We start from the raw sequence: 15,741 nt of genomic DNA on the forward strand, positions 1-15,741 counted from the left end.
TTTTTATCTGAACTACTTTCAAGACCATCCTGAGTGAGATCCTGTCTTTTAGTACCACAATACTCTTGATGGAAATGATTCCGGATATCTGACAGAAACACGTTAGTTAGATTCCTCACCTTAGAATATCCCCAGGCGTCAGGCTGGATCCGGAAAGATTTTTGTAGCAATAGCCCTTGCGCGTCGCTAGGCGTCGTCTGCGGCTCCGCGTCCGTCGTTGGCGTCGTGCGCCGGAATGACGTCGTCTGAGTACTTAGACGCCGCCCTCGCACGCTGACGTCAGTTCTTATTTTTTCCGCGCCAGACAGCGCCGATCCGGGAAGAGCTTACCCCTTAGTCAATTTTTGACTAAACTTTTTGACTCTTTTTGGTCTTCGGTCGACTCGACTCTGGTGCCGGTAGGATGCCTGGGTTGGAAGCCTGTGACTCCTGTCATCGACTGATGTCAGTGACGGGCCACCATCGCCGGTGCCTTTACTGCCTGGGGGCCGACCACGATGCAGAGTCGTGTCCAGATTGTCAGGCCTTGACCTCGAAGGCTAGGCGGGAGCGGTCCCGTAAGCTTCTCGAGCTTCGGCACTCTGCTCCGCGCCGCTCACAGTCCCGGTCCAGAAGGAGGTCCAAGGACTGGTCGCGGAGCTGCAGTCACCATCATCGCTCGTCGGGCTTGAAGTCTTCGGGTAAGTCAAAGCGATCAAAGAAGTCCAAGAGGCGACACCGCTCTTCGGACTCCCCTCACCGGTCGCGTGACTCGGCCGAGGGTCAGGGTGGTCCCACCCCCGCGGCTCCATCGGAGCCGCAGGAGCCGCGTCCGTCTCCATACCCGCCGGTCCCTGGGACTGACGCGACTCCGGCGGAGGTCAGTGCCTTCCTCTCGGCCATGAGGGGCCTGGCTCCGCCGTCGACGCCTGCCGGCGCGCCTTCGGGCCCCGCGGACTCGACTGGGCGACCTCGCGTGCCGGCGGCTCCGGCCCCGGCGCCGTCGACTACTTCGGTCCCGACGCCGCAGGTCCCCGAAGGGATCCAGGCCTGGATCTGTCGGTGCCGGTCGACCTCACGACGCCTCCTCCGCTGGCGCCGACACCGATTCCACCTCCGGCGCCGTCTCCAGACGACGTCGTTCCCCGGTTTAGCCCCTGTCCGAACCCGGCGCCGACGCGGCGCCGCCCGGTGCTGCACCCGATGGATGAGCGTTTCATCTACCGCCCGGCTCCGATCATTCCTCCTGTTTATCAGGAATCGGATGACGGGGGCGACTGGGAGGGGTCTGAGGACCCTATGGCCATCCAGGGCCAACTTTCACAGGACTGGGCAGACAAACTGGGGGATGCCAATGGTCTGGACACTTCACCGGACGCTGGTTTCATCTCTCCTCCGACTGTGGCCTCGGAGGAAGGTGCAGCTTTCTCAGTGGTGCTGCGCAAGGCGGCCGAAGCCCTGGGGCTCGAGTTGCCTGGTGTGGCCGTGAGGACTAATATCCTCACAGAGGTGCTTCAACCGTCAGCAAGCTCCACAGAGCCTCTGCTGCAGTTCAATGAGGCCCTCGTCGACGTTCTGCAGGGCACTTGGTCCAAGCCCTCCACAGTTCCTCCTGTGGATCGGAACGTGGCCCGGCGCCACCACCCTGCTCTGGGCGACCCCAGTTTCCTGTCCCAACACCCCATCACCGGTTATCCAGGCCTCCACTTCCCAATCCTCCTTCCCGTCCGCTCCTCCGGATCGGGAATCCAAGAGGCTGGAACAGTTTGGAAAGAAACTGTTCTCTTCCCTGAGTTTGGGTCTGCGGTCTTTGAACACCGCTTGCCTCTTGGACCGTTTTTCCCACTCTCTGTGGGATGCGGTGGAGGACGTGCTGCCCCTGTCTCCGGAGGAGGCCCGGACACGTCTCTCCCAGGCACTTGCTGACGGGTGAGATGCAGCGCGACATGCCATACGGTGTGGACTTGACACCACGGACTCGCTGGGTAGGGCGATTTCCACCACGGGGGCGCTCCGGCGCCACGCCTGGCTGCGATCCACGTCTTTTTCGGGGGATGTCCAGAGTACCCTCATGGATATGCCCTTTGATGGCGCTCGCCTTTTTGGTGAGAAGGCGGATAGTGCGCTGGCTCGTTTTAAGAACTCCCGGGCTACGGCCACGTCCTTGGGTCTCTCGGCCCCACGGCCTCAAACTTCTGCCTTTCGCGGCCAAGGAAGGGGCGCCTCCTCACGTCCGCCTAGCCACCGGCCGCAGAACCAACCTGCACACGGACGTGGGTTCCGCCGTGGCGGTACTAGAGGACAACGTGCCGGTCAGTCCACATCCACCCCGGCAGCATCCGCCTCAAAGCCCTCCTAGTCCGAGCTTTCAGGCCCATTCCACGCCAGTGGGCGGCAGAGTTTGCCATCACCTGTTCCACTGCCGCTCCATCACTTGCTCCACTGCCGCTCCATCACTTCGGACAGGTGGGTGCTGCAAATCGTCCGAAGGGGCTACTCCCTCCCCTTCGAGACGACCCCTCCAGCCATGCCACCGCAGTGCCACCGTATATCGGAGGATCACTTGAATCTTCTGCGGGAGGAAGTTACGGCCCTCTTGGCCAAAGAGGCCGTCGAGCGCGTTCCTGGTCCAGAAGTAGGCCGTGGTTGCTATTCCCACTACTTTCTGGTTCCCGAGAAGGGGAAAGGGGGCCTACGCCCTATCTTGGACCTCAGGAGCGTCAACACCTACCTCCGGAAGGAACGGTTCAAAATGCTAACTTTAGCTCAGGTTCTGGCTGCCCTCGACCCTGCAGACTGGATGGTAGCGTTGGACTTGCAGGACGCCTATTTTCACATCCCCGTCCTGCCGGCCCACCGGCGTTACCAGCGGTTCACGGTGGGTCAGGAGCATTTTCAGTTCACCGTGCTCCCCTTCGGCCTCATCAGTGCCCCTCGGGTGTTTCCGAAAGTGATGGCGGTGGTCGCAGCTCATCTGCGCAGATCAGGGGTTCCAGTCTTCCCCTATCTCGACGACTGGCTGTTGAAGGCGGGCTCGCCCGAGCAAGTCGTCTCCCACCTCCAGACTATGGCCGACCTCCTGCATTTGCTGGGGTTCTCCATCAACGTGCCGAAGTCACACCTGAGACCCTCCCAGAAGCTCCTCTTCATCGGAGCGGTTCTCGATTCGGCGCAGTTCCGGGCTTATCCTCCGGAACAGCGGGTCCGGGATATTCAGGCTCGGATTCCCATCTTTCGGCCTCTATCCTGGGTTTCGGTCAGGTAGGTGCTGCGGCTTCTGGGGCTGATGGCCTCCTGCATCCTGTTGGTGCATTACGCCAGGTGGCGAATGCGGGCTCTGCAGTGGGACCTGAAGTTTCAGTGGGCCCAGCATCGAGGCAACCTGTTCGACCATGTCTTGATCTCGGAGGGCACTGCGAACCAGTTGCAGTGGTGGCTCACGGACCGCGATTGGGTCAGCGGCAGATGCCTCTCCCTACCCCAACCGGAGCACGTAGTAGTGACGGACGCGTCCCTCCTGGGATGGGGGGGCCATATGGGAGAGTCGGAGATCAGAGTCCTCTGGTCTCCGGCAGAGTCTCAAATCCATATCAACCTTTTGGAGCTGAGAGCGATCCGGCTTGCACTGAAAGCCTTCCTTCCCTCTGTTCGGGCAAGTGTCGTGCAGGTGTTCACGGACAACACCACCGCCATGTGGTATTGCAACAAACAGGGCGGGTGGGGTCGTGGACCCTTTGTCAGGAGGCTCTGCGCCTCTGGACATGGCTGGAACACCAGGGCATCACCCTAGTGGTTCAACATCTGGCGGGCTCTCTGAACGCCAGAGCAGACGAACTCAGCCGTCGGTGCATGATGGATCACGAATGGCGTCTGAACTCGGACGTGGCGCAAGGTCTCTTTCTGCAGTGGGGAGAGCCTTGGTTAGATCTATTCGCCACCGAAGAGAACGCGCAATGTCAGCAGTTCTGCGCGTTGGAATTTCCAAGGCAGCACGAGCTCGGAGATGCTTTTCGTCGCGAGTGGAGTTGCGGTCTGTTGTACGCCTTTCCGCCTATACCACTTCTGCCCAGAGTGCTGAAGAAGATCAGGCGCGACCGAGCCCAAGTTATCTTAGTGGCCCCGGATTGGGCACGAAGTTTCTGGTATCCCGAGCTACTCAGTATGTCAATCGATCCCCCGATACGACTGCCTCTTCAGGAGGACCTTCTGTCGCAGCAGCAGGGGACGGTCCTCCACCCGAACCTGTCCAGCCTCCACCTCCATGCGTGGAGATTGAGCGGCGGCAGTTGATGCCATTTGACTTGCCTCCTGAAGTCTGTGATGTCATTCTGGCAGCCAGGCGTCCGTCCACAAAGATGGTATACGCCTGCCGGTGGAACAAATTTGTGGCATGGTGCACAGCAAAGGCTGTGGATCCCCTTTCCGCCCCTCTTTCTGATGTTCTACTCTTTCTTCTTTCTTTGGCCCAGCAGGGCTCTGCTTTGGGCACCTTGAAAGGTTATCTTGCTGCAATCTCTGCTTTCTTACGGCTTCCTGATCAGCCTTCTCTTTTCCGGTCCCCTGTTGTTTCACGTTTTCTCAAAGGCATTACTCACATGTTCCCTCCTGTCCCTTTCGTAATGCCTCAGTGGGACTTGAATCTTGTTCTGACCTTTCTGATGTGCGCTCCTTTTGAGCCTCTTCACAATTGTCCCATTCGTCTTCTGACCCTGAAAACTGCTTTCCTGGTAGCTATCACCTCGGCTAGACGGGTGAGTGAGCTCCAGGCTCTGTCATCTAAGCCTCCCTTTCTGTCTGTTTATCCGGACAAGGTTGTCCTCCGGACTCGTCCTTCTTTTCTACCAAAAGTGGTGACCCCCTTTCACATCGGGCAATCTGTCACGTTGCCCACCTTCTTTCTGCCTCCGCATCCTTCAAAAGAGGAAGAGAGGCTCCACCGTCTGGACCCAAAACGGGCGCTGTCCTTTTATTTGGACCGCTCAAACAGTTCCGGGTGGACGACCAACTTTTTGTTGGATACGTAGGAGCTAAGAAGGGGAAAGCGGTACACAAACGGACCATCTCACGGTGGGTCGTGTTGTGTATTAAACTTTGTTACTCCTTGGCAAAAAAGGACCCTCCTGTTGGGCTGAGGGCCCATTCCACCCGGGCCACAGCGGCTACTACTGCCCTGGGCCGGGGAGTTCCCTTGCAGGACATCTGTTAGGCGGCGACATGGGCTTCACTGCACACGTTTGCCAAGCACTATTGCCTGGACAGCCAAGTCCGGAGAGATGGCTACTTTGGCCGTTCTGTTCTCCAGGACTTTCTGGTGTGATCTTGGTTCGCAGACCCACCACCGGGGTTGGTATTGCTGGGGTATCTGTTCTAAGGTGAGGAATCTAACTAACGTATTTCTTTCAGATGAACAAGTTACTTACCTTCGGTAACGATGTATCTGTAAGAAACATTAGTTAGTTAGATTCCTCACCGACCCACCCATCCTCCCCGTTCTGCGAACTGACATCTAGGGTTAAGGCTATCCTTTTCAGGGCCCTAGATTTTTTGGCACCAGTGTCGGTCTCTTGCATGGCTCTGCGTTCCTGGTGCCGAAAGCTATGTACAAGAACTGACGTCACCGCGCGAGGGCAGCGTCTAAGTACTCCGACGTCATTCCGCCGCACGATGCCAACAACGGACGCGGAGCCGCAGACGACGCCTAGCGACGCGCAAGGGGTATTGCTACAAAAATCTTTCCGGATCCAGCCTGACGCCTGGGGATATTCTAAGGTGAGGAATCTAACTAACTAATGTTTCTTACAGATACATCGTTACCGAAGGTAAGTAACTTGTTCTTTGAGCACATCGCCACCAGTCAGAATTAGTGTCCTCATCTAGTGACCTCTGCGTGACCTGAATCTTGAAAATCATGAGCAATGTGGAGACTTGTTCTCAACCTGCTCCTTCGCCGTTCCCTTGGCTGCGGGTCCTGCCGTGCGGGGGAATAGACGTGTGCCACTGCCGTCTCACTGGGGATTGTTCAGCCACTTCTTATGGGGTGTCAGGGTTCAAGCTAAAATCAATAGCAGGGTGTCTTATGGCGTCTCGGGAAAACGTCTTCCTCTTCAGTGGCTGTGAGTTCTCTTCTATGCTGATGTCCGTGCTCAGCCCATTCCCTTTTTCAAAATAACTTTGCCTTTGCTCATGTCAATTACACCGATTCCAATTCTCATGAGTTTCTTCTGATTTCTGATGTAACCATAACCAATGCGGTGCTGGCTCTGTTTCACCTGCAGTCTTTAAAACCCCCTGGACTCCAAAAGTGTCTGACCTGTGAATTGTTGCTTTATCGCCTGAGATCACTTGGGCAGCACCAGGAAGATGTAAATTTTCAGACTTGGAGGAGTGCTTTAACATTTGATAAACTGGTTGGCTGTGGCTTACCCACCTCCTGATCTCGATCCAGGTTTTGGCCAAAGTGCGGAGTCTTGAGTGAAGCTGTGATCTGAGTAAAGATGTCGATGTTTCCTGCCGTCATGGGGAGCTGGACTGCGCCTGCCATGGTGGAGCGTCTTGATTCCAGGAAGAATTCCAAAAGGAACAGGGAACTGGAAAATCTGTATGGAGTAAATCTGAGGTGACGGAGATGTACTACAAGCCTTGAGATCCACCTAGCTGAGCTCGCCATAGGAAGTAACAAACAAGACACCTACAACATTTGGATCTATAGAGCGACACCATCTCCAGTCTTTGAAGTACAAGCATGAACCTTCCGACTCATCCTCTGCCTGTGGTATGCCCATATTGCCCAGTCCTCTGAGGACCAGGAGTGGTCAACCTTCACACCTTCTTTGAGTGGTTCAGTCCCAATGGCTGGGGAGGGTACCCTGATTCCAGGTCTATTTCAACCATCCTATTTGGGAGATAGGTACATTTGAAAGTGCAGCTGAAACTTCATTGTTTAACTACCGATGAAAGAGAGATTCTGTAAAGCTAGTAGATTCATTCGTTGTTGCCATACCAGTGGGTGCCAATGTCCCCAGAATATCTCGTCTGTACCCCAGTAGTGGACAGAATAGACACGTGGGATGCTAGAAAATATTGTTCTTATTAGAAAATGTTGCAGAGTTTGCCCCTTTGTTTCAAACGTAAGTGGTTCTGTTATTGCCCAGACAAATCTGTTTCCATAATTGATTCCTATAATGCCGTCACGATTGGTACTGGCAAACAGTACTCAAAAACTGCATCTATCGTAGAGCACAGGCACTAGGATTCCCAAATGGGAAAATATTTCCCCAGTGGCACAGAGATCGCCATGTTGTCAGTGCAGACACAGTTTGTCTCTTGACAGTAATTATTGAGATACAGTATGGGAGTGGCTCCCGGGTACTTAAAAGAATTGATGTACATTTTTTTTTTTTTGGTACTTTTTACAATTCTATGCGGGCATGGCATTATCTTGCCTGACCATCTAGTTCGATTTGGCAGTAAGTTGTTCTCTTTCTGCGTGTAAATTGCAAATGACACTCCTCTGTCAGAGAGGCTAAAATTCTTTGGAATTCATTCAAATGTTTTTGTTCTGGTGCGTTGGATTCTTAGGGAGTTAAGAACCAGTGTTGAACTCTGCTCTGTGACTTCCTTCTTAGCAGGGATGGTATAGGACAGGTTGCAGATTGGTGCCCATCAGTTACCTAGTTTTGCATCCAAATTCCATCCCCAAACATGTTGCTTTGGCACAACTGCCACAGTCTCCCTTTTCCCACGAATCCCACTCCCAAGTGAAGTTGGCACTGCCAGTTTGAGAAACCGAATAAAAAGGACAGGATTTAAGACGAAAGTTATTATGTGGAAGTGACATAGAGATACAAGACTGACTGAAAAGTCCAACTGAATTATGAATGGTCAGTGTGTTGAACAGCAATTTATTGGCTATTTAAGGGGCTTACTGAGTCTATGCCATCAAAGAAAGGGTGTCTAGTGGCATTTTCGAAGGCTTGTTCAGTACCATGGACCTGTTGAGTTGATGGACAAGTCTGTTAAAAAGAACAAATAAAAGTATCCCTCACACATTCCTTTTGTCAAGAGAGCAATTATTTTACACACACAATGTGCGAATGTAGTCTGGACAGCTGACACTTCAGACACTAGGCAAGAGAGCAGTGCAGGTAGGCATGGAATGCCTGATGATGGGTGGTGGGGGTTTGGATTTCAACAAGAGTGCTGTCTCTCCTTTCTTGAGCAGTGTCCTCCCTCTATCAGGAGGAATTTCCTTCCCTTTACAATGCCCCTTTTAGCTGGTTTTGAATGAGTGGCGGACCCTGGCAGAAGGGGAGGGGGCCTGACACCGAGCTTTCTATGTCTTTTAGCGACCTCCTTTAATCCTTTGTCACCTTCCAACTTTGCAGGAACCTACATTCCCCGGAAAGAGGTGGAGGTGGTGCAAACTATCCAGGCAACGGTCATCCGGCACAACCAGGCTATCCGGCTGCGGGCCCGCAAGGAGTGCAAAGACCGTGAAGATAGGGACCGCGTGACAGGTGACTAGCGTCATCCCTTGTGGGGCGGTACGGTCATGTAGTATGTGTGCTTATTTTAAACAAGGACTTAGTGAAATTACCAAAGATTACTCTGGGTATCAGGTAGTGGGAATTCTGAATTTTCCCCTCGGTAGCTGACTGCTCTCCAAGGTGGGACCAGTGCTCTATATGATGTAGGATATGTACATACATTGGATAAAGGTAAGGTTTTGGTCTGAGTTGGAAATGAGTTAGAAATCTTGGTGGTAAGGCGCCTCTGATTACCTCTCCGCCCTCCTGTTGAATCCAGAGGTGGAGCCACAGCGGTTCCTTGTCACTGCGGCCAGAGTGATGGGCGCGAGGCCAGGGCTGCCTCAGATAACACAGGGTGTGAGCGGTGAGAAGGGAGCTTCTGCCAGTAGGGGGAGTTCTTGAGACCCTTTCAAGACTATCGTTTGAGATCAACAGCGCCAGCCATTGAGCACCAAAAATAGGAATGGGTGGAACCCATCCTGAGGATGGTTGGGGATCTTGCTAGAAACGCCGAGTCGAGAGAGGTGTCCCTATTAGAGCTCTTATACAGAAGTGTTAGACTGCTCATGGTGCAGCTGGTGTGTCTGTGGTGGTGTTTGATTGTACAAAAACTCAGGTGTGTGAAATGGGTTGGTAAAGAGGCTCCCTTTACTCTGCCTGCACCCTCCAAATGAAGTCTATAGGGGATGGCAGCTCCAAGGCACTGCACACCCATGTTCTTCCTCTATTATATTCTTTACTTTTCAGAATGTATTTTTTTTCATCAATTAGTTGCTTCATTGTAAAATGGTGATGCTGGTCTGTGAGTCCTCATGATCTGTTAAATGTTAATGTATGTTTTTTTCTTTTTCGCTCTTTTTCCGTTTCTTGCTTGTGTTTTCACGTTCATGTTTTTTTTTTTTTTTACGTTTCTCTCCTTCTCAAATTCTCCATTCTCCTGGTCTTCTGCTTGGCTTCAACTTCCCTTTCCTCATTACCCCATACTTTATTACCTCGCTGTCCTGTATTTTTATCTCCCTTTTACATATGCCCCCTGTCCCTTTATATTCCCTACATTGGCACCCTTTTATCTTCTATCATTTGTTCTCGTTTTTACCTTATTTCTTTCTTAACTTGTTTTGTATGCCTTAACTTACCTTTCTCTTTGCTATATACCTCTTCTTTCCCCTCACACCTCACTTGCCCCCACTCTCACACATGCACCATCTTCCTTCTCACACCTCCCTTGCAATGCTATCGTTCTCCCCTTTCTTGCTCTCACGCCCCTTTTTGAACCCCCTCCTACACGCCTCTTTCTGTGCCCCCTTCACGTTCTGTCTGCCCACAGGGGAAGAGTGGCTGGTGAAAAAGGTGGGGGCCTACCTGCCGGGGGTGTTTGAAGAAGTGGTGGATGTCGTGGATGCCTTTGTTCTCACAGACAAGGTAAAATGAAAACGGCTGCAATTTCACACCCCTTAGGAAACCGTGGTTTGAAGCCTCAAGTGATTGAAATAATTTACTTCATTTATTAGACCTGTTAGACTCGACTTTCTCGTTCTCCAAGTGAATCTTTTCTCCGGGAAATCTGGAATCTTTTTAGGGAGCTTTGAGATCATGTTTGCCTTTTCAAGAAGATTGTGTTCTTTTAGGACTATTTGACTTTCTACGTTTCTGTCCCTTAGTGCCTGGCTTCAAGCAGCTTCCATGAGTTGTTCCCCGGGCATATCAAAAGGACAGCTGTCTAACTTTATTGCCCTCAATTCATTAGAATGAAGAATATTTTGGTGGTTTTTGCTTTCACCAGATTTTTTATGGGTCAGAGGGTAACAGCATTGTGTTTTTAGGCATATAAGCACTACAGCTTGTGTTTCTTAAAGAAAACGCTATTTATAAAAGAACTCAGAAGGTTACGGATAAAACACCTTTCCGTGAAACATAGGGTCTACGAAATAGATGGGTCTATTTAGAGATCGGAAAACTGGTTGCCAAAGTTCTTGCTTTTGCTTTGCAGAAGTAATGGAGCGAAAATGTCAAACGTGTTAGTGTCCAATGAAAATTCCGTCCTTTTCCCCCAGAGCCATTGGCTGAAGACCCTTGCAGAGATCTCGCCTCCTGGGTATCTGAGCTGCTTTGTTTCCCAGACTTTAAGTTGGTCTCACTTGATCTACAGCATGTGAACTCAAGCAGCTCCTGACCTAAGCGTTTTCTACAGCACCTTTACTTATGGCATCGGCGTAACACATTCCTCTTTGTACCGTCTTTATGCCAAATGTACTCTGAGCCCAGCATTTGACAGAGAACGATCCATTTATGTTGGATTTTAGGGTGTCAATTTTTTCCCCCACCTTGCTAACTCTTATTTTTGCGGAGGGTGTGTTTTTTGTTCCACACTAAGCTTCACCCATCTTTTTTCAAATATTTCCTGTACAAATAGGGAGTGGAAATTAGAGTTTAATTTACCTCTCCCCACCGTTTGAGAACCTGGAAGACTTCTTCTGGGATGGGAAGTCATTTTCTTTCCCCTATTCCTTTTTTAAGTCCTATAAAGAGCTGGTAACTGGATTGGTTGTTGCTCAGAAGCACAGCTTGACATTCATTAACTGTCTTGTGTCTGAGTTTGTACAAGCCATGCCCATACTACTTGTAGATAACATTTGTGTGCCGGAAAACAGTCTATTTTGCAAAAAAAGTGCACAAAATTTGATCACACTTAATTATAAAGGGTATAATCCCCCACAGGATCCATTAGAAAGATATGTACTGACAAGTATTGTTAATGTGAGGTTACTGACTGTTTCCATGTTGCCTGTAGAAAGCGCTACACCTGCGGGCCACCAAGACCTTCCGTGACGACAAGACTACTCTTCGGCGCACTGGCGAGGAGTGGCTGGTCACAATGGAGGATGCAGAGGCCTACATCCCTAACGTGTATGAGGAGGTGCTGGGCATTGTAGACATCATCACACTCAACAGCCGGCAGTACTGTGTGATTCTCGACCCTGTCGGACGGGATGGCAAGCCACAGCTTGGTCAAAAGAAGGTGGTGAAGGTAAGTTTGGGCAGTGCTCGTGCCGCATGATGGAAGGCTTACCTTCTGTAGGGAGCTGATCATGTTGTTAACTGTAGGGAGCTCTGTTTTGTTTGCTTTGGGTAATACCACTACACGTTGTACCAGAAGAATGTGGAGAAAGGAGTAACTCAGCGAGATGGCAGTGCGCGAAAATTGCAGGCTGCTCAGACTTTGGTGTTGTGTATTTGCTGAATGGTACATATGAACTGTTGTGTGGTGTAATCAAACATTTTCTGCGTCAATAGGCAGATCATAAGTTCACAACACCAGACTTGCACACGTCGGGTCATCTTTCAGAACCATAAGCCCAGAGGGCTTGCTGCCCTTTGAAGCAATGACTATGAAAGTCAGTGTCTCCATAGTCTCGAAATAATACTGTTCGAAATTTCCTTTCCGCTTCTGAAATTTAGCTGTCTTTCAGAATTGAGAAATTTTGTTATTGAGTCACAAACATTAACATTCCAGAATGTATCATTTGGATAATTATACAAGAAAGTGGTTTATTACAGACTTTGGGGCATATGCATCAACCAAACTAATACCGATTCCTTAATAGCGAAAAATAAGGAATCGCCATTAAGGAATCGGTAATTGGCATGCATCAACAGATTCGGTTAAATTTAGCGATTCCTTAAAAATCGCTAAATTTACCGATTCCTTAATAGCGGGGCACGCAAACGGCCCCACTAGCAAATAGCGAGTTCGGTAATACCGATTTGGCTAATAGCGAGTTCGGTAATACCGAATTAGCAATTACCGAATCGGTAATAGCGAAATCGCAAATTGCCGCGTCGCTCCGGGAACAGGCTGATGACATCACCAACCAGGAAATACTGCTGCCCCACCCACATAGCCTCGACAGAGGAGCAGACAGGAGCTGGAAAGAAGGACAGGCTGTGCAGAGTGAGGCCACACAGATTCTGCCAGTCACAGCACACATCCATCATGTCGCAGGAAGTGCCATCCAGCGCTGAATCTGCACGCAAGCGCAAGAAGAAGTTTTCAGACAGGGAGCTGGAGTACCTCATCGAGGGAGTGTCCAGCAAACACGACCGCCTCTTTGGCAAGCTGTCCCTCAAGGTGCCTGAGACCGAGAAGCGGCGCATCTGGCAGCGCATCCGTGAGAGGGTCAATGCGGTTGGCGTCACTAGCCGCAGCATCGACGACCTGAAAAAACGGTGGTATGACCTCCGGAAGCGCGCAAAAGAGAGGATTGCTGAGAGGCTCCGGGAGGCAAGAAGGACTGGAGGCGGAACAAGCACTGCACCATCCAACACAGCCCTGGAGGACCTCGTGGAAGGGACGATAGAGCGGGAAGCCGTCGTGGGGGTGATCCAGATGGATACGTCCGGCGCAGCCACAAGTGCCCAAGGTAAGATGCATGCCTGTGCCACACCCAGCATAGCGTAAATCCATACCCATGCCCCCAGCCCAATCTCACTGTGTCTGCAGCTCTGGCACAGACAGTTCCACACATGACACTACTGCATCTTGGGAGTTGTAGTCTAGTCAGCCCAGAGTGCAGGTACAGGCGTAAATCCTCACACAACACTTATTTTGTACATGGCTGTAGACTGTTCATTTGTTGGACCACAGAGGGACATTGATGGGTACAACACTATGTAGGTGTAATCATCCCACTAATCATGCACTGTTTCACACACAGATGCATCACCTGGGGACTCTGACGACAGCGACCAGCTGATCATATCTGAGACACCCGTGGAGTCAGACCAGGAGACTGTGCAGGATGCGCACGCACCGCCAACACCTGCCACCCCACCAGCACCACCTCCACCAGCGCCACAATCATCGGCACCAGCACCAGTGCCACAAGCCAAGGCACCTGCGCCACAAGCCAAGGCACCACCACCTGCGCAACAAGCAACGGCACCAGCAAGCCAGCCTGCAGCCAGTACAGCCACAATACCGCAGAGGCACAGGCACCAAGTTGCGCCCTTGCAGGAGATGGCAACCCCCCCCCCCGCAATTGGCACCCACGCAGCGCACATCCACACCACCTGCTGCACCACATGGAGGCTCAAGACACGCACGGCGTCACAGGGCCCGTCGCAGTTCCGTCTCCTCAGCTGACCAGGATGTCCCAACAACCTCTGCAATTGAGGAGAGGATGCTGCGCACACAGAACCTGCAGGGAAGACATGTGGCTAGCATCAGCTGCAACATCGTGCGCCTAGCGAGGGAGATGCGCGCCATGACTGCAGCAGTCACCGACATGGGCTCCGCGGTCAGGGACATGGGCACGGCGGTCAGGGACCAGACCACTGCGGTTGCTGATGGCAATGCTTAGCTGAGGGAGGAGGTACGTGAGCTCACCCGTGCCATCAGGGAGGGCCATGAGTCCCAGAGGAGGAGTAACCGGCAGCTAATGTTGCGTTCTGCCGCCGCTACCAAGGCCATACAACGGCACAGCAACTGCACCGCTGTGTTGGCACGCCGCACAGTCTCCCTGCAGGTGGACCTTGGGCACTTCTGCGGTGATGTTGCCAAGTCACTGGGACACATCACCACTGCTGTGGAACAACTTCAGAGCAGCACATGCAGTGCTGCAGCATTGGGAGGGGATGACACCAGTGAGGCTGCCTCCAGTGTCAGCAGCGTGTCACTGGCAGAGGCCAGCACCAGGCGCCGAAGTTCGCGTGCCTCCACGGGGACAGGCCGTGGTGAGGGTTTGGATGCACCTGAGCGGAGGCTTGGTGTACGTGGCAAGCGCCACTAGAAATTTGGACATGCTGCAGGTCCATGGTGGAGCAACCATGGCCATCCAATTATTCTGTTTGCACAGGCCTGACTTTAAGGAACCTTTTATTTACATTTATGCAGTCGGAGCATGATTCACAATGCTAGTTCTGTTGCACAATCCTCAGTGCTACTGTGCATTAAACAGTTGCACCCAACACCAACTTGTAATGTCTCATTTTACCCAGGGTCAAAAATGATTTTGCGTTATGTCTGTCCGCCTCCTATGGCCCTCTGCTGTGTTTGGGATGTGTGCCGGTCGTCGTTGGGCGGGTGGTTGGTCAGCCTGGGGGTCGTCATCCCTGTCCACCTCCATGGGTATCCCCCTTCTGGTGGCAATGTTGTGCAGCATTGCACATACAGCAATTATTCGACAGCATGTGTCTGGTTGGTATAGCATTGCGCCGCCAGTCTTGTGGAGGATACGGAAGCGGCTCTTGAGAATCCCAAAAGTCCGCTCTATCACATTCCTCGTGCTGATGTGTGCAGCGTTGTAGCGATGTTCCTGCGGGGTTGCTGGATTTAGGTATGGGGTTAGTATGTATTCCCGCAGGGCGTAAGCGCTGTCACCTAGGAGATAGAAGCATAGACTTAGCATTGGTGATGTACATACATGTGTGGTGTTGGTGTGGGGAAGCGTAGTTCTACTTACCTAACAAAAGTCCCTCTCCAAATTCGCCATTGAGTAGTCGCCTGTGCATTCCACTGTTGCGGAAGATGTATGAGTCGTGTGTGCTCCCTGGGAATTGTGCCACTAGGTCCGTTATGATGTTGTTGGCATTGCACACAACCTGCACGTTGATCGAGTGGTATGACTTGCGGTTCCTGAAAAGGTACTCATTTGCTGACGGAGGGCATATGGGGATATGCGTGCAGTCGATGCATCCAATCACATGTGGAAATTGTGCCACCTGGTAGAATGCCTGTTTGGTGCGGTCCAACTGCTGTGGGGTTGTGGGGAAGCTGATGTGTCTGTGGAGCATTGTCAGCATGGCATCTAGGAATTTTTGGAAGAAGCGTGACAGTGCGCTTTGCGAAACACCTCCGGCAACCGCAATTACCCCCTGGAAACTCCCTGAGGCCAGTAGGTGCAGGCTGCATAGTACCTGAACGTGCGCAGGGATTGCATTTGTCCGGTGGGTCTGGTGCTGCAGTAATGGTTCCAGGTCTGCAATCAGGCGCATGATCATAGCGCGATTGAGGCGATATTTCTGGTACACCTCGTCCTCATTCTGGCCGAGCAGGGTTATGCGCAGTCTGAACACTCGCTCCTGGACCCTTCTCCTGCGCTGTCCTGCTGCATTGATCCGCATCCTCCTTGCAAGCACGTAGAGGGCAGCCATTTTGTGGGAGCCAACAGGGTCTCCTGGGACAAATTTAAGGGTTTACTGATTGCCTCAATCATTTGCACATGTGGGGAATTTT

General features: G+C 52.0%; 1 protein-coding gene across 2 annotated transcripts in view; it reads left to right on the forward strand.

Annotated features, from left to right (window-relative positions):
• The window catches only part of MVP (major vault protein), a 375,877-nt gene that overhangs the window by 284,234 nt on the left and 75,902 nt on the right, over positions 1–15,741 (forward strand). For both annotated transcript variants that reach the window (XM_085618814.1, XM_085618813.1), the window contains exons 5-7: positions 8,364–8,495; positions 9,835–9,929; positions 11,299–11,535. In XM_085618814.1, the coding sequence (XP_085474940.1) occupies positions 8,364–8,495; positions 9,835–9,929; positions 11,299–11,535 (464 nt within the window). The remainder of the gene's footprint in view (positions 1–8,363; positions 8,496–9,834; positions 9,930–11,298; positions 11,536–15,741) is intronic.

Source organism: Triturus cristatus, chromosome 7 (assembly GCF_964204655.1).
Source record: "Triturus cristatus chromosome 7, aTriCri1.1, whole genome shotgun sequence".
NCBI classification, from domain to species: Eukaryota; Metazoa; Chordata; class Amphibia; order Caudata; family Salamandridae; genus Triturus; species Triturus cristatus.